The sequence below is a fragment of the Chroicocephalus ridibundus genome, chromosome 2 (assembly GCF_963924245.1).
Source record: "Chroicocephalus ridibundus chromosome 2, bChrRid1.1, whole genome shotgun sequence".
In the NCBI taxonomy this organism is placed as follows: Eukaryota; Metazoa; Chordata; class Aves; order Charadriiformes; family Laridae; genus Chroicocephalus; species Chroicocephalus ridibundus.
Window position 1 is genome coordinate 26,460,249 of NC_086285.1, and position 27,541 is coordinate 26,487,789.

Genomic DNA, 27,541 nt, shown 5'->3' on the forward strand with positions numbered 1-27,541 from the left:
CTTCCTGTCTAAAGTCGTTTAAGCCCACTTTAAACTAACTAGTTCTATATGCCACCATTATTTTTTTAACTCATGTTCTCCCTCTCTGTCTCCTTCTTGATGTTTTTAGATATCAATTGTATCTACTCTCATCATTCGTTTTGTTAAATTAAGTCAGGTTCTTCTTGTCTCACAGAAAATAGTGTCCCCCCTTCCCTGATTGTTAGACAGAAATCTGTCCTTCCCCGTGCCTGTCCCTGCCCAAAATCATCTCTCAGCCACAGAGAAACTGAACATCTCACAGTACTCTAGATGAGGTCTGATCAACTGATTTGTGTCGTGACATCAGTATTTTCTTATTCCTAATAAAATATTCTCCACATAACAGTCTAAATTTGCATTTGCCCTTTTCATGCATCTAAACAGTGGTTCATCGCCTGCCTGTGAACTCTGCAGCTTGTTACCAAGCTATTTGTAAGATCCCCAGAACTGAGGAATTCACCTTGTAGCTCAATGATTCTTTTATCATAACGTATTTTCCTCTGGATTTATCCACTTAATTCTAGACGATGGGAAGTCTAGAGAAATCTGGTTTAATTCATTGGTGCCCTATAATTTACTGAAATCTGGATAATCTAGGACTATTATACTTCCACTGTTTATCAAATGAATTATCTTTTCATGCTTTGCAGGGATGAATATATACAGCAATATGTAACTGATTTCTCTAATGCAGGGAGCTGACTACAGGGCCTTGGCCATCTGCTACCATTCAGCATACAATAACAAAGAATATAATGGAGTTAAATTAAGAATGGGAAATTGAAGGCTGGACATCAAGGAAACTTTCTGAGAGTGATTATATAGAGGTTTTGGAACAGGCTCCCATGGGAAGCGATGGAATCCCTATTTCTTGGCACATTTAAAGTTAACATGGGCAAAACATTAGAAATGACATAACAGAGAACAATCCTGCCTGATTCACAAAAGGACTGGATGATTTCACATCTCTTCTACTTTTGAGCTCTAGAATTCCATGCCAGCAACATTGAACAAGTACTAAATATTGTTAGGCTAAGAGAAATTTTCTTGGGTGTACCTGTAGAAGGTAATTTTCAGTTAGAAATACATTCTACAGCAGAACTTTGGCCAGTGCACAGAGAAAATTTATGGATACTTCCCTGCCACTGCAAAAACATGTCAGCGACTCATTTTTATTATATATTAAGCCCTAAGAGCATTTCCGTCAGCAGCGTACAGACACCTGCCTTCACTCTGGAACAGCACGAGCTCCAAGGAGAGCATGCTATTTTCTCTGCTCCTCTTCCTTTGGCTGTCTCACATTCAAGTACCAAACAGGCCCATGCCTGCTTACCCTGTGTGCTCTGATAAGAGCATAACCTGAGGCGATATTTTAGCGTTTCAGGATGGTTTGAAATTATGTGGGAACAGTTTTGTAAATACACGGGGAGAGACCTTGTCAAACAATCAAATTGTTTTTACAATCCAACCCACTCAATTATCTCTGGGAGTAGATGTAAAAACAGACCCGCTTAAATCAACAGAAAAATAGTACAAAGAAGATGTAAATCACTGGGTGGGGGAAATGCACCACATATTTTTATATCTGAAAACAGAAGATAGAAGTATGGTCACACAATAGCAGGATGCTCTTTTATAGTATAGAGAAAACACACAGTAGTAATTTTCTGCCTTTCTCTCCCCTTTTTACAACCTTCCCCCCCCCCCCGTTTATTTAGCAGAATAAGCACAGCCTGTTCCTTACAGATTCAGTTCTTCTACATCCTAAAGTCCACTCACCAGGTATTTGTATGAAAACTATAAGTCAATACTGTACCATTACTAACAATATCTACTGTATCTTCTTAAGTAAAAGAGAAGAAAAATAAAGAGAAAAGAAAACAAAATAAACCATTTCATTTTATCTTCACATCAATATGTGAAGGCCTATTCGCACTGAGTAAATTTTTCTTGCACCAGTGGAACTGTACTGCTGCAAAATACCACCAAATTTCAGCCAGAGGTGAAAAGGGAATGCCTCACAAAAGCAGAATTAAGAGGAACCTAAGTAAAATTATCAGGTGTCACATTTAAAACAAAATAAAGAGCTTTTTTTACAGTGGAGAAGATAACTGCAGCCCGAAGTATAAAAGGTTCAAAAAGTAAGTAGATTAATTTCTGAAGGATGGATACTTCAGTAATTATTATAGATAATGATCCAGATACAGTCTCCAGCACTGGAAATTGCTACATTTCTGATTTCTGAAAGATGGTTGTTACTCTCCTTCCTAAACATCTTCTGTTGGACATTATCCTTTGGCAGTGTACACAGTCAAACTTTGGTCCAGCCCAGCAGAAACTTCCTTAGTTCTGATACGAACTGTGCTCAGATTTGTACCTTTTTTCCCTTTTTCCACCAGCACAAGGTAAATTTATTCTGCAAGGTTGCACTGGTGCAGCTGCAGGGCTGCAAAACATGCTCAGCTCAGTGTGGACAAACTGTATCACATGATGTATATTATAATGTTTGCAGCTCTGAAAAGGAGTTTTCTGGCATAGAAAATATTCTCATGTGGAGCCAATTTGCTTGTTTACTGTGAAATCATTTACTTTCTTTGAAAGATTAAAAGATAGGCTCTTTACAGTTCATGATAAACCTGGGTCTGAATCAGGGCAGAGGGTTGCATTCCCTGCATTCCTCACAGGTCTTGAGGGTGAGTTGTGGCATCAGCTGCGGAAGAACAGCACAGAGCCCTGAACCCAGGCCTTGGCACTGAGGGCACAAAAAATACTTCAGACATCGATACAGATACCCTTAGCATTTTTGTTAAAGTTGGATACAGTCAGAGCCTTAAATGAACCAGTGACTGGTTCATCTAACGTCTTCAAAACAGTGTAAGTCAGCATGAGTTGTGAGGTTTTGAAAAACATTTCCGCCTTTGACTTAGTTTAGTTATTCAAGTCCTCAGCTGAAGACTTCAGATGTGGTTTCATAACTGACTCCAACAAATCTGTGTTGTCTACGGAGTGGACGACCCCATCTTTCTGCTCACCCTCTCCTGTGTGTCAGTGCTTTCACTCATGTGGCCGTGCAGTGATTTGCATCTGCTAATCCACCTGAAAATGAACAACTACTTTTTATGGAGCTCATTTTTAGTCGGACTGGAAGGGCGCGACCACCAATGCCGACGCAAGGGAAGTGATGGGAGTATGTGGTCAAAAGCAGGACCATCCTTTCAGCAGCAGTAGAAATGTTGCATCTACTTAACGCTGTGAAACGTCTCCCTTAGAATACTATCTCTAGGATGTGCTTCTAAAAATAACAACCTTGCCATAAATCCTCTGTCTCTCTACAAGAGCAGCTAGTACTGCTCTTCCAGACAAGTCTTTAAAACTTTAAAGCTTCTTACAATGGGCAACAAAAATTAACAGTCAGTTCTGAAAATTATTTTATATGATCATAATGCAGATGAATAAAAGAAACTTCTATTCTAGTTTCCTAACTTTGTCCACATGTATTTCTGTATTGCCTTTTGATAATATTCTGACATTGAGCAATCTGTTTTTTCATTGTTACTCTCATATAAATCTGAGCCCTCTTAGTGAACACCTGATCTGAATGAAGTCAATGTAAATATATATTGAAATGTTTTTAGTCAGCTGCAGACTTTACTGTCAATGATAATGATTTCTGTTCTTAAGATGGCTCCAGAGATAAATGACTCATTTTATGCGATGGAAATAACTTTCCTATAGGGTGTTTGGGAGGATTCAATAAAGATTCCTTCAGCTATCCAGATGTTAAAATATCAGAGAAATTCACTTGTTTCTTCACAAAGCCAGATACATGGACTTTTTATGCACAACTCTGTTAGTAGGGGAGACAGATTTTCCTTAAATAAGCCAACCAATTTAATCATACTGCATTCCTAAATAGCCACAGCCTTTCAGCAGCATCACTGACAAGTTCAACAAGACATATTTTGATCCTCTGGATGTCTGTCTGTGACTCATTTTCCTTTTAAGGGACATTTGGGTGGACTGAAGAAATACATCATGAAAAAAGAACTGGAGATCGTGGCTCAGATCTAAGGTGATGTGCTTCCTCACAACAGTGAAGGCTCAGTGCATACCAAAACCATGTCACTTCCACCTGTCAGAGGGAGGAAGATTTATGCTCTTATCAAATTATGGATGAGATAAAATCTAGTGTCATTGTACTGATTCCATCAGGGCACTTTTTAACCCAGGCCAGATTTTGATTTTGATTCACCAGAGGCAAGTGCTTGATTAATTTCCATCAATCTACACCTATGTTTGATGTTAACTGAGCACTTTAAACAGATTGCCGAGTCAGGCCCATTTAGGGATACCCACTGCATCTCAGGTTAAAGCTGTACTGCCACAGATTCCAGGTATGCTGGAACACACCCAACATAATAATGGACTCTGCAGGGTGTATTTCATACAAATAAATATGTGGAATTTGGGAAGCATAGTATCAGGAAGAGGTGGCCATAAATAAAAGGAAAAAAATAACAACACAAAAACAAGGCAAAGCAGAAGAAAGTTCTTTGAGTGTGCTCTTAACTATCATATTAGCTCAGATGAGAGTTTACATTCACATTATTTGCTAACAGGTGGCATTTATTAGAAAATTACAATGCCAACAGTGGGCAGAAAACAGGAAAGCACTTTTTCCTCTTTGGAAGAGAGTTTTTCTATCTTTTTTGTTGTTGTTTTTGTTTCTGTAACTAATTTATATTTTTATTTTTACAAAGTAAGCCCAGTTACTGAAAATTATTTTATGCTCCCTTGCTACTATACCAACAAAATGAAATCCAAGTTCCTGCACAATGTGACATGTAAACCATTTGTGCTGAAGTGATTGCCAGAAATGGATGGAAAGTTTTTATCCTAAAGAAACACTCAAATAAAATGCTAGCGTAATCTAAAATTATTCACTGACAGTAACTGCGGGATTTTTTACCCGAGTCTAGTATTCAACAACTTAAGAACATCAGCAGATAGTGTGATGTGTTTTCCCTTCTGGTGTTCAGTAAATCTGAAAACAACTGTGCTTTATTTTTAAGGGGAAGACATAAAACAATTTTGTTGGCATTTCACAGGAAAAAAAGGCATCAGTAGTGCTGCCATCTAAGGTAAAGCACACATGTTTTCAAAGAAAGTATTGTAAGCGTGTTACAAACAGGAACATTTTGCCAGTTTCTCTCAGATCCTGATGCAGGTCAGGTTTTAAAAGCTAGACAGCCTCAGCTCCACCTAGATGCTGTGATCACAACTGCGTGCACTTATCTCACTTAGCATTCTCATGTACCATGATTCAGCTTCATTTCCCTTCTTCAAGGCAGTTCGAAGTCAACAAAAATAGATAAATGGCTTATTTTTTTTCATAATGTAACTACAGATTTTGTAAGAAGCCACTTGCTCCTTTGCTCAGAGAAAGTTAGAACCATGCGCCCATTTTCCTGCACCAAGAAAAAAAGTGTGACAGTTCATTAGCTTTTGCTATCAAACTCTAAAATTACACAGTCACATCAATCCACCTCCTCTGTCCTATGGAGCTTCTCTGTTATCACAAAGCCTATTCAAAATTTCCCCAAGGGCCAAGACCAACACTTGAAATAGCGTGTAACTTTGTACAAAACCAAAAGCGTGCCCTATTACCCACCCTCTGAGACAACCCCGCCTGACCTTGTTCTTTCTAGTGCTGTTATTTCAAACCTGTATCAGTTCTCAGCCTGACCACAGCTGGGAGTAGTGATCTCCACCCTGCCCCCCACAAGCCTGCGTAACATTAGTTTGAATCTTTTATTCATTCATTGACAGAGATATCAAGAGGTTCCTTTAAATGACAGCAATATGCCCGGACGACTGATCTGCCAGAAGGTTTCTTTAGCAGTGTGGAAGTAACTGGCTACCAGAGAGAGACTGCTTTGAAGTTGCCGTTTGCAGCACCCAGAGTACTTGTATTGGATCGGTTTTTACTGGATTACTTTCATGGCAGGCTCTTTTTGTCCCATCTGAAGGGTTTCTTTGTCAGCAATGAATGAGGATGCATCTTGGGAATGATCTGATACTTCAAAAGATGATTCTTGTAGTTTATCTTGCAGCAAGCTTCTCTTCTGAAGGAAATGCTGCAGAGCCCTTGTATTGATCACAACGATAGCGCATGCAATGTGCCTTTTATCACTGGGCTCTGCACTATCGCTTTTCAATATAACTCTGAAGCAAATCCTTGCAAGCTAGGACTTCGTGTAGATATATGCTGTCTTTTATAATGCAACATTTTTTTCTGCAAACACTTCAAAACAAAGCTGGTCCTGCTGAAGTCAATTAAAGTTTACTTACTCCCTGGTGAAGAACTGCAATTAAGACTATTTTGGAAATGGTAAAGTCAAGAATATCTTTATGTTTAAAAAACAGATTTCTTCTTTCAAAGTTTTCTTTCCTGTATCGAGTTTTAATGGAGGAAAAAAGGGAAGAATTCACACACCAAAGCAGCTAGCCAAAGGTAAAAGTTACGTTCAGAAAAGGAAAACTGATGGCCTGTGTCACAGCTAATACACATTTAGTAAAAGTTTCTAAACACAGCACTAAGCCTATAAGGAGCAACGAAGACTGACATTTAAAACCATACCACATCATCGCATTGTAGGCAACACTCCCCTGTAGGTTTCCACGCACCCAGACAAAAGGTGATTTTGAAGGTGTTAAACACTAAGTGTTTTAAAACCAATAAATTTTTAACTCAAAAAAGCCATGATCGTAGCTGTTTTTTTAAAATAAGAAAAAGGATACACTAAGTTCTAGGTGTGAAAGCCATTATTGATGCCTATGCCCATATACTTTATTTGCCATTGGTCATTGAATAATTCAATTATTTTAGTACTCTTTAGCAATGACAATTGAATGCTTGTGTGAACACAGTACAAACTTGAAAGTGGACAATCCCTTAGTCTGAGTCTGAACAACTCTTGTTCACAGCAGTGCTAAGGGTTATAGCTAATGGGTTTTGAAACATGATTCTAGCATGCAAGTACTAGATGCTTGAGCATACATACATCCTTTGCATAGCAATTCTGGCAATGTTATGTTTTTGCCTCAGTAGATGCACTCTGGGTCTTTTGACCTTCCTTCCTATGCAGGCTACATGATAATGGACAAACTCCTGATGAGTTCCGTGGATATTTTTTCCTAATTTTATGCAGAAATTTTAAAAAATGCCCTGCGGGAAGCCTTACAACAGTCTGCAATTTTAGCTTAAATGATTTTATGGATCAATAGAAATACTCATTGAAGCTGTCACTGACTGGTAACTGGGAAGTGAAAAATTACAGCAATTCTGGAACAACCTTTCTCTCCTTTTCTGCAAAGCTCTGTTTTGAGTTACAATGTGATCAATCCTCACTGACCTCCGCAGAGAGATTCTTTCAGCTTTGGATTAGGCTACAACATACAGGCAACGAAAAAAAACCCAGCCCCAAAACACAAGTTTACATATGCTTTATGTGACGAGGGTACTTTTCTATGTTTAGCAAGATGATGATATCTTTTTTTGTTGCTTCCTGCCTTCGTTCACACTGAAGCTGGAACCCAGGATGTCATAGTTACATCACACAACGATGGGAAGACTCTTACGGCAACTAATAATAACAACGGATTGCTTTTTATCAACGTCAGCCAGACTAATTTCTACAATACAATGTAAAATGCAAAGTGGACTCCTTTCAGTTTCTTTTCTCAGCATTCTCCCTTTTCTGTCTTTAGCGTAAGTGATACTGCCATGGCAGTTTTGATACTCAGAATAGAAAATGGAACCAAAAAAATTCACGAGCAGGCAACAAAATCAAATGACACACAACATGCACGCGGCACGGTTACTCTTCAATGCACTTCAGAGATGCTGTGCCAAGCTAACAGCAGCTGATTCTGGGGGCAGGGCCAGCAAGCATGGAAATGGGGTCAAAAAGCAAGGAGCTGGCAGGGCTTCTCTACCAGCATTAATGCAGAAGAGGGCCAGACCTTCTGGGAGTGAGCTCATGTCCAAGCCAAGGACAACCAGGAGAGCTGCTGGGAGAGGGGCAACAGTGGCAGGGGGCCTAGAGATACTGGAGGTGCTCTTTAACAGCTGGCTTGGGAAATAGCTGTGATTTTGGCTGCCGGGTCCACTTGAGCTGCCTCCAGCACAGCCCTGCTTGGAATCACTCGGTAACATATGGGAGCAAGCATCGAACCCATATTCACAGAGATGGAAAATCAGAGGCATGACAGTGTGGCATTTTCACAAGCACCTGTGTATTTTTTCAGGCAAGATACCTGGTGATCAGTAAGAGTTTTATCTTAAAATAGGTACTTCAGAAACTTTCACCCTACCTGTCTGGCTTAACGTGCAAAAAAAGTCAGTATCACAACAGAAGCTAGACTGACGGAGTTTCAGAAAACTAGCATGTACCTATCCTTCAGTAATCAGTCATGATTTAGTTTAGGACCAGTAATCAGTAATTGATTATTTGTACAAAGTAACCACATCAACTCGAATCCTGCATGGAAAGCAATTGTTTTCGGAGACACAAGTAACTTCAATGGCAGAGATGGTTTTAGAAGCAGCGTTATAATAAACAGGAACACAGAGAGTAAAGCACGCTGTTGCGTTAAAAGAAAAAGAAAAGCCTCCAGAAACTTACCACCGAGGTAAGAGCCATCTGAAAACTGTAGATTCGTGCAAGGCCAAAGTCAGCTAACTTTATCTGCCCGCTGCTGGTTACAAGGATATTTTGGGGTTTCAGGTCCCGATGCACCACACGATGTGAATGCAGAAAATCCAGTCCCCGAAACAGCTGAAGCATCATATCCTAAATACAGGGAAGAAACCAATAAGCAATTATCAAGACAAGGTGGGAAACAAGTAAACTCCCTGTCATAACCTGAAAGTAATTTAATAAATACTGACTTAAATATGTGCACAGGAGATAAAAACAACTATTAATATAAAATGGACAGGACTTTGCTAGAACCAGCTGACTTGAACAGGTGTCCTTATCAAGTTAATGTATTGTTTCTAGTTGAATTATTTGAGGTTGATTGATAGAATTATAAAGACTGGTCAACACACTTAAAAGAAATAGCAAAAGCATGTCTGTAAATCCCAGGACAACTTCAAAAGAATGCTGTCCAAGTAAGAAAAATACATAGCTTTTTGTTCTTAACTTTAAACCACACGGAACTTTGCATCTCAGAAGCTTATGCTTTGTCCTGTCCCAGTGAGGTGCATCTCAGAAGCTTATGCTTTGTCCTGTCCCAGCGAGATGAAATTTCACTTCAACAGGCACAAGGATCTGTTTCAATCAGAAATGCTGTTTAAATGACAAATTCACCAGGAGTTAATGTTATAGAGGGAAAAAGTTTACTTGGCAAAACCTGTTGCATAGAATTTACTGAATATGACAGACGCTACCTTTAGATCAAAGTTTATCACTAAATCAGTGTAATAATCATAAGTTACAGTTCTCATTTTGCTTTCTGTTTTGTTATAGTGATGCAATCTTCTATGACATTTCCACAGTTGAAGAAACTTTTTCATCTGTGCTCATGTTTTCCCATTTATCTTAGTAACATGAAAGGAATGAACCAACAGACTCAAACCTAAATACTAGAAATCCCCTGAGTTCCAAATTAGAAGGATACTGTCAACTTGAAAACTATATTTGTAAAACGGGCTGTTACCAGATGAGGCTGCAACAAGTAAGAAACAAAAGGGATAAAGAAAAAGTTTATTTTCTGTATGCACTTGACTTGAGTCCATGAAACTCTAGCTCTCTGTTTGCTGGTGACATATGCCCTTTCCATAAGCCACGCAGCAGGGTGTCCGCCAATCCTGTTATTAGCAACCAAAATGATCTTGGAGAGGTGGATGACATGAGAAAGGGAAGAAGGATAAATTGAAGTTGGTTGCTTTGTTCCTCTCTATGGACTTGGGCATATTTCAAGTAAATATTCAAGGCACACTATTAAAAGGAATGATATCTGAAAATGGGTTTAAAAGCAGCTAAAAACTTTGCTTTAGCTGGATACTTTTTTAAGATACACTTTATAGATATTGCTATATAATTTAATACAAAATTATTATTTTTGTGTAATGTTCCCTGATCATCTCTACAGAAAGTAGTATAAGAAGTATAGATATTAAGGCTGGAAACTCTATTCCGACCTCTGATAAAACACGGCCATTTCTATATATAGCCTGTAACTCTCTCTGTCAAACAGTAGTAACAGTGGGCTGCTCATAAAGTAATCAGTTTTTATTTGAAGACTCTGATGATGGAGATATTACCATGGAACTATGGATGCTGTGATAGCCTTACTATGACCTCTGAAGGACGGTGGTAAACTGAGAACCTCATTCCCTGTTAGCTGATCCCTTTTATTCCTTTTGTTTCCCCAGGAAAAATTGAGATCCGATAATTCTGATAACTAGTATAATAGGGTTTTCGCCTCTAAAACAAATATACAAAGTATATTGAATCCTCTTGTATTTATATAATTTCCCTTTGCAGTTCAAAAATATGTGGAAGAGCTAGGGACTACAGCTCTGCGGTTTCAGTCATCAGTAGAATTAATACATGTCATATCTGCTCACTCTGTGCTATTGTAACTTACATCAAATCCCAACAGTCTTTGGAACAGTCTTGCAGATGTAAAGAACATGCCAAGAACATTTAAGTGCATGGTTATCTTAAGTATATACTTAATAGTTTCACTGAATTTGGTTATAATTTTTTTTTATTCCTGGTAGACATAATATCAGATAAAATAAGAAAATAATTTAAAGAGCTTAAGGATTAGTCAGTAGACCCTGGAGAGTCCCTTTTTGGTGACATTTCTGTATCCTACTCATTTGTCAACTACGTAAACTCATTCCTGCAGTTACCAAACATATCAAGAATATTTTTTTTTCCTACAACTGATGCTGGTTTTGTTTCGACTTTCTTCCTTAAGCTCAGCAAATGCAATTCTGCTCTGCAAGTTGCAAGTTGCAAGCAATGTCTTCAGTTTCTAAATTCAGTCTTCTTCCAGGCACAGGTAAAAAAAGAAAATATTTGAAAATGGAAACTGGTATACCTTTCCTTCCACCCATAGGACTAAAAAGATGAGTATCATCTACTGAAATTCTCTTCATACACAAAAAATCAGACGTGCCGCAGAAAAGTGTACCAGGAAAGTGTAAATTTCAAAGGTGTTAGAAAGAAGAAGGAAAACTGGGGGGAAAAGTGTTATATTTCCTCTTCCAGGAAATTCAGAGTCAGTCCATACAGGTTATGCTTTAGTATTAATTTTGGACTCTTGATTATGTTCTTTTGCTATCCCTTATTACTTACACATATGAACAGATTTCAGTTCAAAATTATCTTGGAAGAATAGTGCAAAGATTCATGTGTGTAAAGTAGGGCACTTTGATGTAGAAAGACCATTTGTTATTTGTGATTCATTATCGTCCTGTTTTTAAATTCTCAGCCAGTTAGAAAAAGAGCAGAAACCAAGGCATTTGCTTAGGCTTATTATTATGCACTTTAAATACAGAATATAAGTTGTGCAGCTCGAATTTGATATTTGTTTGCATTAATACATTTTCAATATCAAAGCAAGCAAAAGAGAGACCTTTTGAATTACTTCTTTATCCATAATGAATGATGACTTTTATGCTGTGCGTAAGCCCAGTCCGAAGCCACTAGGCCTCACTTTTGGAAAATGACTTCGTACTCTTAGTCAGCCACTTGCAAGAAACATCAGACAGTCTGGGCCGCGTGCTTTCTTTGATACTGTAACTAATAGCAGAAGATACTAACCTGTGCTAGCAAATTGGATAAAGGCCGTAAACACGCACAAGCCAGATCACTAGCTAATTAAATCAGGATAATTCCACTTGTCTGATGGAAATGCATTCATTTTCATTAGTGATGATTACCCAGTATTATCTCAATTACCAAGATGTAGAAATAACTGCAAGAGAGTCTTCATGTGCCTCAAGGATTAGTTTGTTCCATGTCTGCTTTTCCCTGAGAAATTTTCTGTGGTAGCTAGGCATACCATACTTTGAAATTACAGCTAAAATCATATTTCAAAAGTTAATTGCAAAATGATCAATTCTATTTGACAATCAAGAAGACTCGTGCCTTAGCAGATTTAAGGAACAAGCTCTAATGAGTCATGATCAAACCTCTACTGATGTCTCTCAGATGTTCTTTGGATATTGTATGTTTACAAACACAGACACAGAATAGCGCCTGCTGTTTCAGATTAGAGATTTCTGCCATCCTTCTAATATCACAAAACCTACGATGGTTGTTGCCCGGGTTGAAGATATACACATTATTCCACTGGGATTACTTTCAGATAATCATGGCTTTACAATGTTTTCCCTTTTCAGGCTACATTTTCAATGTGGTCTATGTACAGATCTAAAATATTTATCCGTAACTCAGTTGAAAACAGCTATTTTGGGATGCAATGAACAAATACACTTTCCTTAGAGGCAAATACGTAGCTTTAATTTTGTAAAAGACTCATAATGGAAACAGTTAGGAGCAAAATTTGTTATGGTAATGCTGCATCTTTTACATGTTCCACCACATATGGTGATGGCATTGCTCAGTCTGATATTTACTGAATTTATCAGCACTGAATGTCAGGACCAAATTATGATGAATTTTTCAAGCAATACTGTATTATGTTACGAGTCTCAACAATACACAGAAATATGTCCTGAATATTCTGCCTCTGGTGCCAGCACGGAGCGGGACAGGCTTGGGTTAGGCCGAGCAGCTGCTGTTGCTGCCTCTGCCAAGGGTCGCCTTCATGGCTCACGCTTCCCAACTCAGGGGCAGCAGGAGCAGAAAGCCTTGATTTCCTACAGACTTTTGTTTCCTCCTTGCCCTAGCCCCTCTTGACTCTACGCTTCGCTGACCCCTCTTAATCCTCCTCCAGCTTCTGATCCACGAATCCCTTCCAAGCCATTGGTTTTCAAACTACCACTCTGATCCTTTAGGAGTCACCCACCATCTTGACTTCCAACTAAAAAGTCTGTCAATTGCCTGCAGTAACTTATGTGTCGTTTAACATCAGCCAGATTTCCTGGAGTACTCTGCCTGCCTAATCCAAAAGAGAACGCCATGGCTTTTGACCAAATAATTCAAATATCTACTCAAAGAAAACAGAAAGTAGGGAGTTGTTGTGGGGGTTGGTGCCTCGGTGTTGGCAGCCGGGGCCGCAGGGGCCTCTGTCAGGGGAGACCAGGGGCTGCCCCGTGCCAGACACAGCCGGTTCCAGCTGGTTCCAGCCGGTTCCAGCCGGCTCCAATGGACCCACTGCGGGGCACAGCTGGGTCTGTCAGCCAAGATGGTGGCGTCTCTGTGAAAACATGTTTAAAAAAGAGCACAAAAGGCTGGAGGGAAAGAGGAGGAGGGAACAAAAGGAGTGAGAAACGGCACAGGGAACACCAAGGTGAGAGGAGGAGGCGCAGTAGGAAGAGGAGGAAGAGGAGAAAGAGGAGGTACTCCACAGTGGAGCAGATCTGCACACTGCAGCCCGCGGAGGACCTGCACTGGAGCAGGTGGATATTCCGGAGGGAACTGCAGCCTGTGGAGAGGACCTACGCTGGAGCAGGCAGACAGCGCGAGGATGAAGGAGCAGCAGAGAGGAGATGGTATGGACCGACCACAGCCCCTCACACCCCCCGGCCCTGTGCTGCTCGGTGCGGGGAGAGTCAGGAGTGACGTGGAGCCTGGAAAAAGGCAGGGGAAGTTGTTCTTTGAATGTTTGCATCCCACCCCCCCACCCCCCACCTGAATTAGCAATTAAATATCTATCTTAATTGGCAAGTTCATTTTCCCCCATAATGGTGAGTAATAAGAAATCTCCCTGTCTTATCTCAGTCCATGAGCTTTCTTGTTCCTTGTTCTTTATTTTCTGTAGCCATCCCACTGAGGCGGGGGAAGTAGGTGAGCAGCTGGGTGGGAGTTTGGCTGTTCGGCTAGGCTAACCCACCACCGTAGTAAAGGCATAGATGCTAGATTTTGTGTTTTTAAAGGGGGACACAGTGTGATGGGAGCTGAAGGAAAACCAAGAATAATATCTTCAGAGAATACGTGCACCCAGAGGTAACATACACATATGAACAGCTGCTCATCACGTGAAGCTCACATTTTTCCTCCATCGGCTAGTATGTGAAGAAAGAAAAACCTTTAACCAGGTAGCCCTTGGTCATGGCGATAGAGTTCCTAATACCAGAGAAAGTAAGTCTGTGGAAGCCCACAAATACACTCAGTCGTATCACCAAATAAAAGCAACACAGTACAGATCCTTGTCAACTACAACAGACACTAAATTTATACCAATGCACAGGCTTTTTATGGATTTTTTTTTAACCTGCTTATTTTCCTATTTCTGCTCAATTTCTGTGCTAACATTTGGTAAAACACAACAATTCTTTGAAATCTCCTAACATTTCTCCTCCTCCTCTGTGGAGTATCTCATGCACCTGCGCAACAACCTGCATCCTTTACCCAGAATTTCTGTTTGTAACTCAATTTTCTTTTTTTGCTGAGCAGAATGGAATGTCCCTATTTTGGATGGCAGGTGTTGGGATGAACATTTCCTGTAGGAGTGTTTGCATAAGAGACAACTGCAAGTGTAAACAAAGGGGATGCGTTTTAGACAGCAATGTGTAATGAATCAGTAAAGCTAGTCTGACGAAAAGGCTCACCGCCTCTCACTAAATAGCAGAAACTTCTTTGAGCAGAAGAGGAGCAGGATGAGGCTTCCTTTGTAACCTACAGGATTATACAGAATTCCCCCCCAGCCACCAAACTGCTTTCGTTTTAAAGGGTGTTTTTTAAACATGCTGGAATGAAAGTTTAAAGAGCTTTCACATTCTCTGGGGCCTATTTTTGAAGCAGAATAATTACAGCACTTCTATGGTTATACTTTGTAACAAATAGTCAACATTAATTAATGCCAAAAAAACAATGGCATTCCTGAGGAATTACACAGTACAGATACATGAATAGCAAAAGACATGATTAATGTTGTTACACTGAATCCCAAAGGCATTAGTAATAATGTAGTGACTCCCTGTTAAATGCAGTGATTTTCCTTTTTAAATCTGTCCTCACACTGTGCTGGGAACCCATCACTACAGCCTATCTAGAATTCCATGACTCTGATGGTGGGGACAGAGAAGCAATTTGCCACAGCCTGTGGAGCTGCAGGATGCTCTTCTCCATGCAGCTGGCTGGGTGCAGCGTCTGAGACACAGCAAGAGGCAGACAGACCCCTGCCCTTGTGCCCTTTTCCTTCTCTCAGGAGAAAGCTATTCTGATGAGTCTCCCTGCAGAGCATTCAGAAAGGGAAGGAGGAGGCTGTGCTCTTTGCCTTCACCTAGCCACACTATAGCCTCCCAGGAGCCCTCCATGATCCAACCCAATATACGCCCAGGATACAGAGCTCTTACTTTTCCGTATATTAGGTAACAGTTTATCTCAGAGTGGTCCTATTGCTTTCCATGGAAGTATTCACAGGGTAAGGGTCATCCCTCAGAAGAGAAGACTGCTGTGGTATTCCTGTCAATTAACTAGAGAGCACCAAGAGAATGTGAACTTCACAGCATGTTCAATTTAAATATGTTCACTGTTTTGATAAGAGAACAATAAATCCAAATGATCCGTTCACTTAGACATATTAATCAACCTTACTGTACAAGATAAAATGATAATTTTCTTTTCATAGAATAAAATGCTGTGCAGAAAGAAAAATACAGCAAATTCATTTAGTGTATTATTAGAAGAAGGGAACTAGTATCTGCCAAGCTCATGCAAGGAATTAGCCAAATAATTGTTGGTTTTTTGTATGCTGCTCCACGAAAGGTAAACAATTGGTTGAAAATTAATTAACACATATATATATTTAAACATGAAGTAAAATATTTGCATAATTATTTTTACTTGTAGAATTATTTTAATGATATCAAAGATATTTTAATACACTCAGAGTAGGTTAATGAATGTTTTAAAATATATTCTGATAAACAGTTTCTGATCTATTTTAAACTACTTTTATATGAAAGAAAGCATTGCTCAGACAAGTGATTCTGGGTTATACAGTTAGGATGCAGAACCCTACAGACATGCACAATCACAAAAGTATGCGTGTATGTATACATGCATTTTGGTGTGTTGAATAATCCCATTGAAGGCAATGTTATCCATGCTAGTCCACTGCAAAAGTATAAACAGTGAAATGAAGATAGTTGGGTTGTTTTGCTTTTTGTTTGTTTGTTTGTTTTTATCTTTAAATGGCTAGAACTGTTTGTATAACAACTTAAAAGATACAATACCTGAAGGACTGGAGTCTCTAAAACACTGTTTTGAAGACTATTTTGGTTGCTATTAGAAGTAGTAAGGTAACCAAGATTAGAAAGTCCTATATAAATTGCTGTGGAATACAATAATCAGTCAAATCAGCAAATGTCACTGTTATGCATAGACCTGCCCGTACATTATGAGCAGCACGTCAGTCTCAAGCAAAAGTACCACAACTGTACACAAGATTCAGGGGAAATGCAAAATTTTAACTGAATTATAAAGGTCCACGGTAGTCTTTGGAAAAGTTTGAGGCTTAACAATACTGCATTGCAATAGGTTTACGACTGAATTTTATGTATGTATATAATAGCTTTCAATATGCTGAGGCACTATTTTCATTTTATTGTCATGGCCTTGTTTGTAGACTGAATTCAATTCATAGCCACCACAGCAGGTTTAATATGTTGTATTCCCTTTGCTTAAACCCACCAACTATCCCTTCTGAGTTAGAAGGGAACCACTGAATTTTTACTGATGCAGGAGATCCTGACCAAGCATATTTTGGAGTGCTCCAAGCACTCCCCAAACACCAGTGCTCACCAGCAGCAAAGGTGACATAATGAAGACTAGATTAAGACAAAAAGATGCACCCAATTGTGTTCAAGGAACTGTTCTGAGTAACCTTCTGTCTGCCCTTCTTAAAATAGAGACATGGATTAATATTTCAGAGGTCTTTAAAAGTTTCAACCTTAGTACATGTCTGTTTCGCTGTTTTATCAGCATCTTAATACTGCCATATTTTCATACTGATCTCAGTAGCTGTGAACCAAAGACCAAATTCGGCGTATGAGACGTGTACTTAACACCTGTGGGATACGTTCGTACATACACATGTATAGACACACATGTGGATGCATTTCATTCAGGCAGATCAATATTAATTTAAGTCTCTATAAGTCTCTCCACATCGATTTCTCATTTTATAGCTCAACACCTGTCAAGTCAGTTTCCAAGGTATTTCAAGTTTTACCTTATCAGCTGCTATTTTTCATATTTGATGAGAAGAGTTTGCATGACTGAAAGAAAACCTATATAATTATTGTCCTACTTAATTATTTTCAGTGATTCAGTGTACCAAAAATTCCTATTGAAGTGGAATTACCAGACATGCAAATGATACACATAACATTTTCTATCTGGTATTTTAAAGAGAAAATACATGCAAATCAAATGAGAACAGAGGGGAATTTTGTTTTAACAATTTGAGAGAAATTGGCAAATGTGGGACTGTTACCAAGACCCATCCTGGCTGCAAAATTCTTACAGCAGGTAAATGTAACTTTGTGATTAACAATCTTTTCACCGCTCAAACCTTTCCACTCCTTGTGCCCAGTAGAAAAAAACAAGAGAAGGCACAGCCCTTAACAGAATTTATAGATCTAAGCCTAGATAAGCAAACAAACAGATTTTTTTCCTGTGTCTCTGGGTGATATCATCACAGTTTTGTACATCCCCAAATACTTTCTGGGAAACTTCCTTTCTTCTATTACAAGCTTTTCATAAAACCGCATTGGAGACAGTAGTCTCTCACAGCACATCCTGGTTTGACAGTTGTTACCCACTCTGTTCTTTTATTCCTCATACCATCTGAAAAAGAGATGAGGACTAAAATGAACCAAGAAATCCCCCAAACTCTTTTCTGGCTCATGCAGTTGGTAAGCCCCAAACAAATGACTTGAAATAACATCTGTGATTTGTATGCATTGGCTCTGAAGCCCCTTCTGGCACATGTCTGGGGACTGACACCAGTTAAAATTTGGTATCTAAGCATCACATAAGGTCAAGCTGGAGAGCTGGGGCAGAGCGGCGGTTCGAATTCTGGAGTACACTTTTCATATAATTCCAGCTTCTTTTAATGGGCATATTTCTCAACAAGGCAAGTCATTCTTCCTCTGACTGATGCTTCCTCTTCCTTCTGGGGTAAACCCCAGACTTTCACTTGACTAAGTCAATCTATTATGGAGCACTGTATATACTCCCTGTCTCTATCACCTCTCAGTGGAGCTTAGGGCTTTCAGCTTTTAAAAAAGATTTTTGATTGCTTCCAATAGTATATATTTCCTTCTCTCGTTGTGGGACACGATCGCCGTTTCCTCTTTGTAGACTTTGCTTCTGCATTCCCAAGCTGTATTTTGGGACATCCTAAGCAAATCATCACTAGTTGCAATCCTTGGAGAAGCTTTCCTAATGGAATCAGATAAATTAGTCCACCCAGAAAATCCACAAAGCTGGATGTGACTCCCTTTAACTAGTTCAGTATGCTTCTGAGAGGAGTTCACAGAAAGCGCTGTCTCGCTCCGTGCCAGAATCTACAAACTACAGTAAATTATTGACCACTGACGAGCTGATTGTCCTCCAGTGCTGGTCACACCAGTCCTTAGGAGGAATGGTACCAACAAACAAACCCCCTTCCCTAGAGAAGAACGCTGCTCCATCAGCACTACAGCTATTTACCAGCACCTTCATGACACCATCGGTCATAATAGCTCTTTTTAATTTACTCAGCCTCCAGGAAGGGTTAAAAATATGGCATATGTTGACAGCCGACACTCCTCGCTAACAGGAAAGACACGTTGCTGTGGGGCCCAGATCTCGGCTTCTCCTTCCCTGCAGCTGTCTGTGGATAGCAGCTAATTGTATCCACTTGTTTAACCCCGGGGATAACGTCTGGAGGGGACCAAGTGCCACAAGCGTACTTTTTTTTTTTAACGGTCATTTCCTCTCTGGTGTAACTTGCATGACAGCATGTGACAAGCAGAAATTAATGGGGACACTGCTGTGCCAATACCTCTTGAATTGCTTTGACACTGGCTGCAGGCTGCCTGCTTGGCCACCCAGCCAAGACCTCACATGAAACGTGGCAAGGGGCCCACAGCTCTATTCACTAACAAGCCAGCTGGTCAGTGATTAGAAAGCTGAAACAATGCTGTGCACATACATCAAGAAAAATGCTTTACAAACAGCTTCGGACTTAGGAGGTAAAGTCTCCTAGAAGAGTAAATCTGTAAATTTATCTTCTGGGGACTGCTAACTTAAGCGAACATTAGAGATAATGTGGAAGGCCCTGGGAGATGACTGCCCTACAGGGTCGCCTGAGCACAAGAAGGGCTAACCTCAGAACAAAGACTAACATCTTAACATGCTCAAAATCATGTGCAAACAGCTTAGACTACATGGATTCTGGTCCAGAGGCGCATTCAAATTATGTAAATACATAGGGATTTATGACAGACTACTCTTCCTAATGGTCTATCAACACCTTGGCAACATTACTGACATTTCTGCAATAATTCTCATTGGATTTGTCTGCAGTGTGCCATCAAGAAGGCTGAGATTTGTTTATACGCTGATACATAACAACAAAGGATGAGACTTCAGAAGTATCCCAGGGGATCTGGATGGACAGATCTCCTACACCCAAGACAGCTTTGAACATTTCAGCCAAGACTTTTTTGAAAACTGTCAAATCCTTGGCTAGACACAAAAGGCTCAAGAAGACTGCTCCTTTAATTTCTCTCTCAGTGTTTTTTTTAAACAGTATCCACCAAAAATGCATGGGTTCTTTATGAAACACCTGCATGGCAACACGAAAATAAGTTATGCGTTTTTAAAACTGAGAAAAAAGCAGTCAATAGGATCCTACAGATCAGAAACCCAAACTTCATTTAAAATCAATAGGACTTGGGCAACTAATTCCTATGGCTCCTTCGAAGTTATAAACTCAGTCCAGCACTTTTTGTTTAATAGAAAACTGATTTAAACTTATTATAACGCAGGCCTGCTCCATTTCCTGATATATAAGGAAATACATTTTGTGACATATACAGATACATAAGAGGTCAACGCACTGTAAAAGATGCTGGCAGGATAGCGGAATCACTTTTGTGAATTAGAAGTTGGGGTTACTGTAGAGTTTGGACTTTGGGCCTAATTAATTTTGATTGCTTCCATCATAAATACGTCTGGGAATTCAGCATAGTCATGAAGAGCACTTGCATGCTGAGGAAGAAGGTGGTCTCGCATTAGGCACAACCAAAGACCAATGAAGTCACTGGGACTCTATCCATCAATTTTCAAAGAAAGACCTGAGCTGGTCCCACTGCTTTTTAATATTTCCACCCTCCTCCCACACTCGTCGGAACCAGCAGGACCCTCAGAGAGATGTAGACAGCCTTCTCTGAGGCAAAAGCGTCAGCATGACACCAGACATCGAAATACAGTGAAATGGAGTGAAACATTCTTTTAATAAATAGTTAACAATTTTTATTAAAGATGTGAACACAGAGGAAAGTAAGAAGACAATCCCTTCCTAACCTCTCCAGGGAATACATAATAAATAAAGCTCAGTTTTGCACTTTTTAAAAGCCACTTTTCAATAATTTTTTTTTGGTTGTAACGTACTTGCATGGCAGAAGTATCGTGCTGCTCGTCAGTGCTGTACAATGGCTCAACACTGGGCCCAATTACTACCTGAGCTCTAGTCACAGGAGTTCATTTAACTTTGCTGCCTCTCTTGCTCCATATTATAAATTCAGGGATAATGGTTAACTACTTCATGAGTGTTGCAAAGATTAACTGGTTAATGTTTAAGTACTCCAAAGATCTACAGTTTGCTTTCAGTTACAAAGGTATAACAACCTTCAAGAAAACCAAGGATATACACAAGAGGGAAGATTTTTTGGATGGAAGTTATGGGTAGAAATTGGCTTCAAGGAAGAGTCGAAAGGGGACAGTGGCCTACTGGAACTAGTTGTCCAGGAGCCCCAGTCCAAAAATTGTACATATAGCTTTGCAATGCTGTTATAGCATTGTATGAACTGTTTTCAGGATGAGAATCTTGCTGATGCCTTAGTACACCTAAATCAAAAGCAGGGAAGAAGAGATTTGTTTCTTGGAAGCACGGAGCAGATTGAGTTTTACATATTTACAGTAGCAATTCAGTTGCAATTCTATTACGTTGAATTAAAAAATCAATAGCTCTTGAACCAACAGCTTTACAAGGGGAACAGGCAAGCACTTTACCCTACAGGGAAGGCATAGAGAAGAGATTTTGCAAGAGGAGTTAAGCAAGTGCACAAAGTCTTTTGTTTTCAATGAAAGCGTAAGTTTGCCGATAGCACCAGACGAGGGGAATGGCTGCCCACTTACACAGTCTATCACTTTCTCATTTCTTTTCTGATTTCCTACCTTTTCCTTTACTTCTTTCTTTCCTCTTTTCATTCACCCTGTTGGCCTTTCCTGCCCCATCCCCAGTTCTGACCCTCCTTTTCATGCCTTCACTGCACCCTGTGGTCCTACTCCATCCCTTTGGGTTGCTGCCTCCCACAGACCAGGTGATTACTGAGCAAGGTAGGTCAGCAGAAGATGCCAGCTATTAGCGCGCCTCAGCAGCTCATCTCTGCATTTCAGACATAAGAAACTGTAACAGGTAGTGATGTGCCTGAGATGCTTGCTGTGGCTGCAGTGGTGGGATATGGTCCCATACATCTGCTGAGCTTCTCTGAAGTGCTATGGGCCATAGCCCCTCCAGTTCAGAACAAAATGACACTGATTTACATTAGCGTAAACTAGTGTAAACCTCACCTTGTTTTCTTTTTAACACTTGACTGGTTCTTAAAAAAGGAGGCATCTTCAACTTGTAGTGACTATGAGCGATGAGCCTACTTATTTCTTAATGTTAGCACAACAGATAAGAATCGGCTCTACTTTGGGGTCGAGGGTGAGGCTTGGGGACGCAGCATGACGTGCAACATGAGATTCAACAGCCTTCTTGGGAGGGGAGAATATTGCCCCCAGTGTTTCACAGGCACAATATTCTCTCCCTTCCCCCACCTCCCCAAATGCTCAACAAAACAAACTCTAAGAGCTTTTTAATACAAAGTCGAAGATATGTTAGACGTTAACTTGTAAAAAGAGCCGATCAATGGAACAAACTGCTTCCACGAAGAAGTGTCTTTTTAAAGTAGTGTCACAAATTATGCACGTGACAAATGTAGCTTGTGACAAATGCATTGCTTCTCAAAAGGGCAACTTGTGAGAAGCAGAAAAGTATGCTATTGATTACGTAAGCATATTTGGAAAACAAAACTACGTCTTGTGTATCTTTCACTGTAACCATTCATGGAAAACCTACGAGAATAAAAGTAGCTACAATCCAGCCAACCTGGAGAACATACGTCTGTGCTTTGCTGAATCGGGCCCTAGAAAGATAAGTCTTTTGTTTTCCCTATCAACAAAAAAAACATTACAAATCATACAATACAATATCAAACTCTATGTTATTCCAAAATGACAGTCAATTAAGTAGACACAAACTGCATCTTCAGAAGGGCAAATGAGAGATGCTAGGGATCACTATCAAAGGACTTCTGTTTTCTTTTGTTTATTAAATAGCAACTGTATTATTTACTGCAGCTTTGCAAGCTAGTGAGCAGCTGGGTGTAACACATTTCCATGCTGTGTAACCTCTCCTTATGCTTCGTTAGATTCCTTATCAGGACCAGAAGAAAAGAAATCTCTCTGTTATGCTTTTCCTGTGGCAAAGGAAAAGACAAGATGATGACTTTCCAGCTCATTTCACTTGTACAACGTTCTCATCAATCACCATGGGGTAGGTCTTTGTTATTTTCACTGAAGGACTGTTCTTAGTTTTCTGTCACAATAAAGCGTGACTCCACTAACTAGCAAATCAAGGTTACCTCCACCACATTTGCAAAGAACAAAATGCAAACATAAGGCTAAAGCTACTTCTGAAATATTTTCCAAAGCCGTGATTTCACAGACAGAAACCTAAGTAGAATTAGGTCTAAATTCTTTTAATTGAAATGAAGGTTAAAGTCTGAAACAGAGCAGTTGAGGTAAGGAAGCTAGACTAACCATTTCATCAAGAACCAAAAGTTTTCTGCTTGTTTTGCGACTTTCTGCTCCAGAAACCAAGCAAAGAAACTGTGGTTTATTTTTATTTTAAACTCTCTGTCAAGTATGCATCTCTTTGCAGTTTTGGTTCACTATGGCCCACGCAGCTTGGCCTCTATTCTCCTTTTCCTATGTCTTCAATAAGCCCTATAGACATCAGCAGGAATTATGCGAGCACACAAAAAGCAAGAAAGGGATCTATTCTAATCAAGACAAAAACATAATAAAAATGCTTTGTAAGATGGTCTCTCCTCCTCTAACTTCATGTTTTTATATGGCTTTTCCTTTTTGGTCTGTGTTGTTTCTCACTGAATGACAGTTATACACAACATACTATTGTAATAACAAGCATATGGCTCGGAGATCGCTGTTGACTTTCTCAAGTCTCAAATTAGACATTTTTATTTAAAATACATGAAAGACATCTGTATACTCTTTCATTAAATGCATTTTACATTTGTAACATCCTACGTATTCTTTTGGAACCGTTTCCATTCAAATGCCGACTCTGGGTTTGGATAGCAAGTATTTTGTTTGTAACACTAAGGGAGGAGTATGTTACTGTCAAAATTTCTCTCTAAAAAGTCCTTGCTAAAATATTTACTCTGCTTGTCAGAACAGGAATATCTGAACTTAATTCCAAATGAAAGAATATTTTAGAATGATTCATAAACTAGATGTTAAAAAAAGGCAACATGCTGCCATTCCACTGCCCCTTCCCTGCTGTAAAAGTAAATGAAAAAGGACTCTGCATTTGCATCCACAGAATATTATAGCATTTTGGAGCCTTTTGAGATTCCTTAATTGTAGTTATGCAACAGAACTGTCACATCCTAAAACAAAGGACAAAAATTCAGCAGCTGAATTTATTGGCTTGGAAACGAAATGGTCTTAAGAGATGGCTAACATGTCTTCTTGATTATTTTTGGCATTTTAAAGTTACAGTGCAATGCTTCCTATTGCACAGACCAAAGAAGTTGGACATTTTAGAAATACTTAGAATTTTTATGGCGCTGTTTGTAAAGTCACATATTTAGCAACAGTTAAAACTGTTGAGCAGTAACCTTCTTTGCAATTAAGTCACTAATTTCAATAGGCCCTTTATGGTATAAGACACTGTTCAACATTAATAAAGATATAATGCGCTGCCTTCTAATGAGTTGGTCTTCTTTTAAATGGGTATTCTCAAGGCTCACGATTTTCAAAGACAAATGGGATAAATTCTGTGGCCAGAACAGTTATGATATTACTGAAAAAAAGAAATAAACAAACCAGTCCATCAAACCTGTGATCCTCCAGAGCCCTTTTCCATTACTGAGTCAGTTTACTACGATGACCAACTATGACACGCTTTTGTGAATAGTCAGGAGTCTGGCTCCAAAGGCACAGACGTTGCTTTTTGAGGGAAGACTACTTCCTCGCTCTGACAAAGCATTTAAACACAAGCAAAATGCATGTTTATGACTAATCTGAGACTACGGAAACAACGGTTTCAATTCTCCTTTGCTTGAACCTTGGAATTCATCAGATCAGTAGTACAGGGTAACAACTGATTCTCCTCTATTAGCTCCTCTAATTTGCAGTCTTTCAATCCCACTTCTTCTAAAGCTGGAGCAATCTGTTCACAAAAAATTAAGCAGAAGCTTAAGTGCTTTGCTGGAGCAGAGCCTCTGCTCCCTTTGGGGTTTCTCTTTTAAGGTCTGAAGTTGAACCAGAAGGTTCAGGTATATATTCCAGCATGAGTCTGTATGTTTTATGTATACTGACATAAGCACTGTACAGCTGTATCAATAACAGAGAAGTAAGAAGAACCTAAAATACTGATGTTTATGAGTCTTTGGATAAGGCTTCCAACCCCAAAATTAAGGCCAGATTTGATCTAGGAGCTTGAGCCTTTGTAATTTGCTCTTCCTTTATTGCAAACTGTTCAGGCTTTGCATGAAAACAAATGAAAGGCTGCTTGCTAACTGATGCTAATAGCATTGCACCACACTCACCCCTGGAGGAACCCTAAGAAGCCAACAGTTACACCACAGAAGGATTTGACCCATCGTTGTGCTCCGGAGTACCGACGTTGGCAAATATTACAAAACCACGTCTGCTTTATTAAAACTACAAATAAATTAATCATTTTAATTTCTAAATATTTTCCCTTGCTGTCGCACCAAGAGCAAACAACAAGCAGTATTTCTGTTCTTTCACTTGTGTTTCCATTCTAAATTTTCTGCCTTCTGGCAGCTGCTTGTGAACTTACTAATAATTGTGTCTTTGTTTGGACTTCTTAAAAAGAAGGATATTCTCAAAATGGAAGAAAGCTCATTCTATTTCACTTTGAAACCTGAGAAACCTGTAACATGAACCATACGCTGATTACAGAGCACTGATATATAAAGGAAGCAGTTGTGTAAATGTGTGAAGTGGCTGTGGTGGGGAAACAGCAGAGCGGAGGAGAAGCACTATTTTAGACAAATAATGCTGTTGTGGGATCTGATTATCATGACTCATGTTTAACAAGATATTGTGTCAAGGCCCACCAAAAAGGAGGACCTATTATGGTGGGCACTATACAGTCAAGAGTTTTCATACAGCCTCTTCCATTAAAAGCTCACAAATAAAATGGACAAGACAGACCCCAGGTGGAGAAACAGTGTGACAGTTTCATGATACTACTATTTTATGGGAGTAGAGTCAGTTAGGAGGGGATAAGCAAAATGGAAAGTGATGGAGAGGAAAGTTCTGGAGGGAGAGAAAGAGCTGAAGAGAGGAGTGCTATACAGTGTAAATACAGAGTGAAAAAATGAGGTGGAAGGGAAGGATGGAAGGAAGAAAGGGCTAGAAAAAATGGGATTAGCACAAGCAGAGAACATTGAGTTGAAATCACTGGAAGCTCTCTGAGTGTCAGAGGTTTTGGTTTTGGTTGCCTCAGCAGCTGAGTGTAGCTGGCTGATGCCACTGGCTGGTGCTTCTCTACAGTTTTGTCCCTGATGGCCAGAGGACGGGAAGCAGGGAGGAACTGTGTCTGTTCTGGTATCTGCAGGGGTGGGTGGGACAGGGGCTCTCCATGTGTCTTTGATCCAACACACTGAGTAGGAGGGAGAGGCGCAGCCTCGGCTGGTTCCCATTTTATTCCTTCCCTATGACTGTAACAGCCCTCATTCCAGCTCAGCTGTATCTGATGATGAACTGAAACATAAGCCTTGGGATGGACTCTGGCAATCAGCAGATATACATGTGTGTGTATATATCTCTCTCTCTCTCTCTATGTGTATGTGTAGTATGCCTTCATGTGTATACATATAAAGACAATAAACATCAAACCACTCCCTAGGCACAGGAGAACTGCTGCTACCCCTTCTGTATTCTTCTGCTTTGGTCTCTTTTCTAAGCATCTGAGTTGCCAGTTCTGGCCTCTCCTGGCCCACAGCTATTTTGAGATCATGAACTTTGTAGACAGTAGAGTGATCATCATTGAGCTTCCCTTTCCCTTTATCTCACTTGCTCAAATAGCAACATTTTTTCTACAAATACGTTAGAGGACTTTTACAATAATTACATGCATATATGTGTGTGTGTTTATGTGCCTATATATAAAAATACCTTAAAAATTCTTAAAGCTAATTTTAAGTTCTATGTATGAAAACATGCACCACAAAAAATTACATCCCTAGCCATTTGTATGGACCTCTGTTCTCTGGCATAAGCTAAATACATCTGTTACAGAGGAAAAGAAGCAAACATAACATATCTTGATTAAATCAGTGTGCCACTAAAGTAACACACTTCAAGTTAATTTTTACTGTGGAATACAATAACCTGCCTATTCACCGGCATAAAAGCAGTGCATACAGCACAGAGTATTAATACAATAATACAGAGTATTTAATACAGAGTATTAAATTTCTCTTGGGGTGGAATAGAGAAAACAGTTTTATAAAAAAGTAACTTATTTGATTACTATAGTATCTTCTATTAGCTATGAGTTGTCTGTGGCCAGCTTTGGAATTATTTTACACTACAGCTTTATATTTGCTGTGAATAAATATGGACATTTTGTGAATATTCTAGTAGAGAGAATCTAAGCTGCAATAACTTGAGTTGGCTGAGATGGGAAAGGTATCCTGCTGCAGTGCTTCTTGTCCCAGATCAGCTAAGTTCAATCCTTAGAATCTGGAGTTCAACAAGAAAAA

The 27,541-nt window shown here is 39.5% G+C and overlaps 1 protein-coding gene across 3 annotated transcripts in view; it reads right to left on the reverse strand.

The window, feature by feature from the left end:
- The window catches only part of CDK6 (cyclin dependent kinase 6), a 127,630-nt gene that overhangs the window by 61,191 nt on the left and 38,898 nt on the right, over positions 1 to 27,541 (reverse strand). For all 3 annotated transcript variants that reach the window (XM_063323884.1, XM_063323886.1, XM_063323885.1), the window contains exon 4: positions 8,709 to 8,876. In XM_063323884.1, coding sequence (XP_063179954.1) covers positions 8,709 to 8,876 — 168 coding nt within the window. The remainder of the gene's footprint in view (positions 1 to 8,708; positions 8,877 to 27,541) is intronic.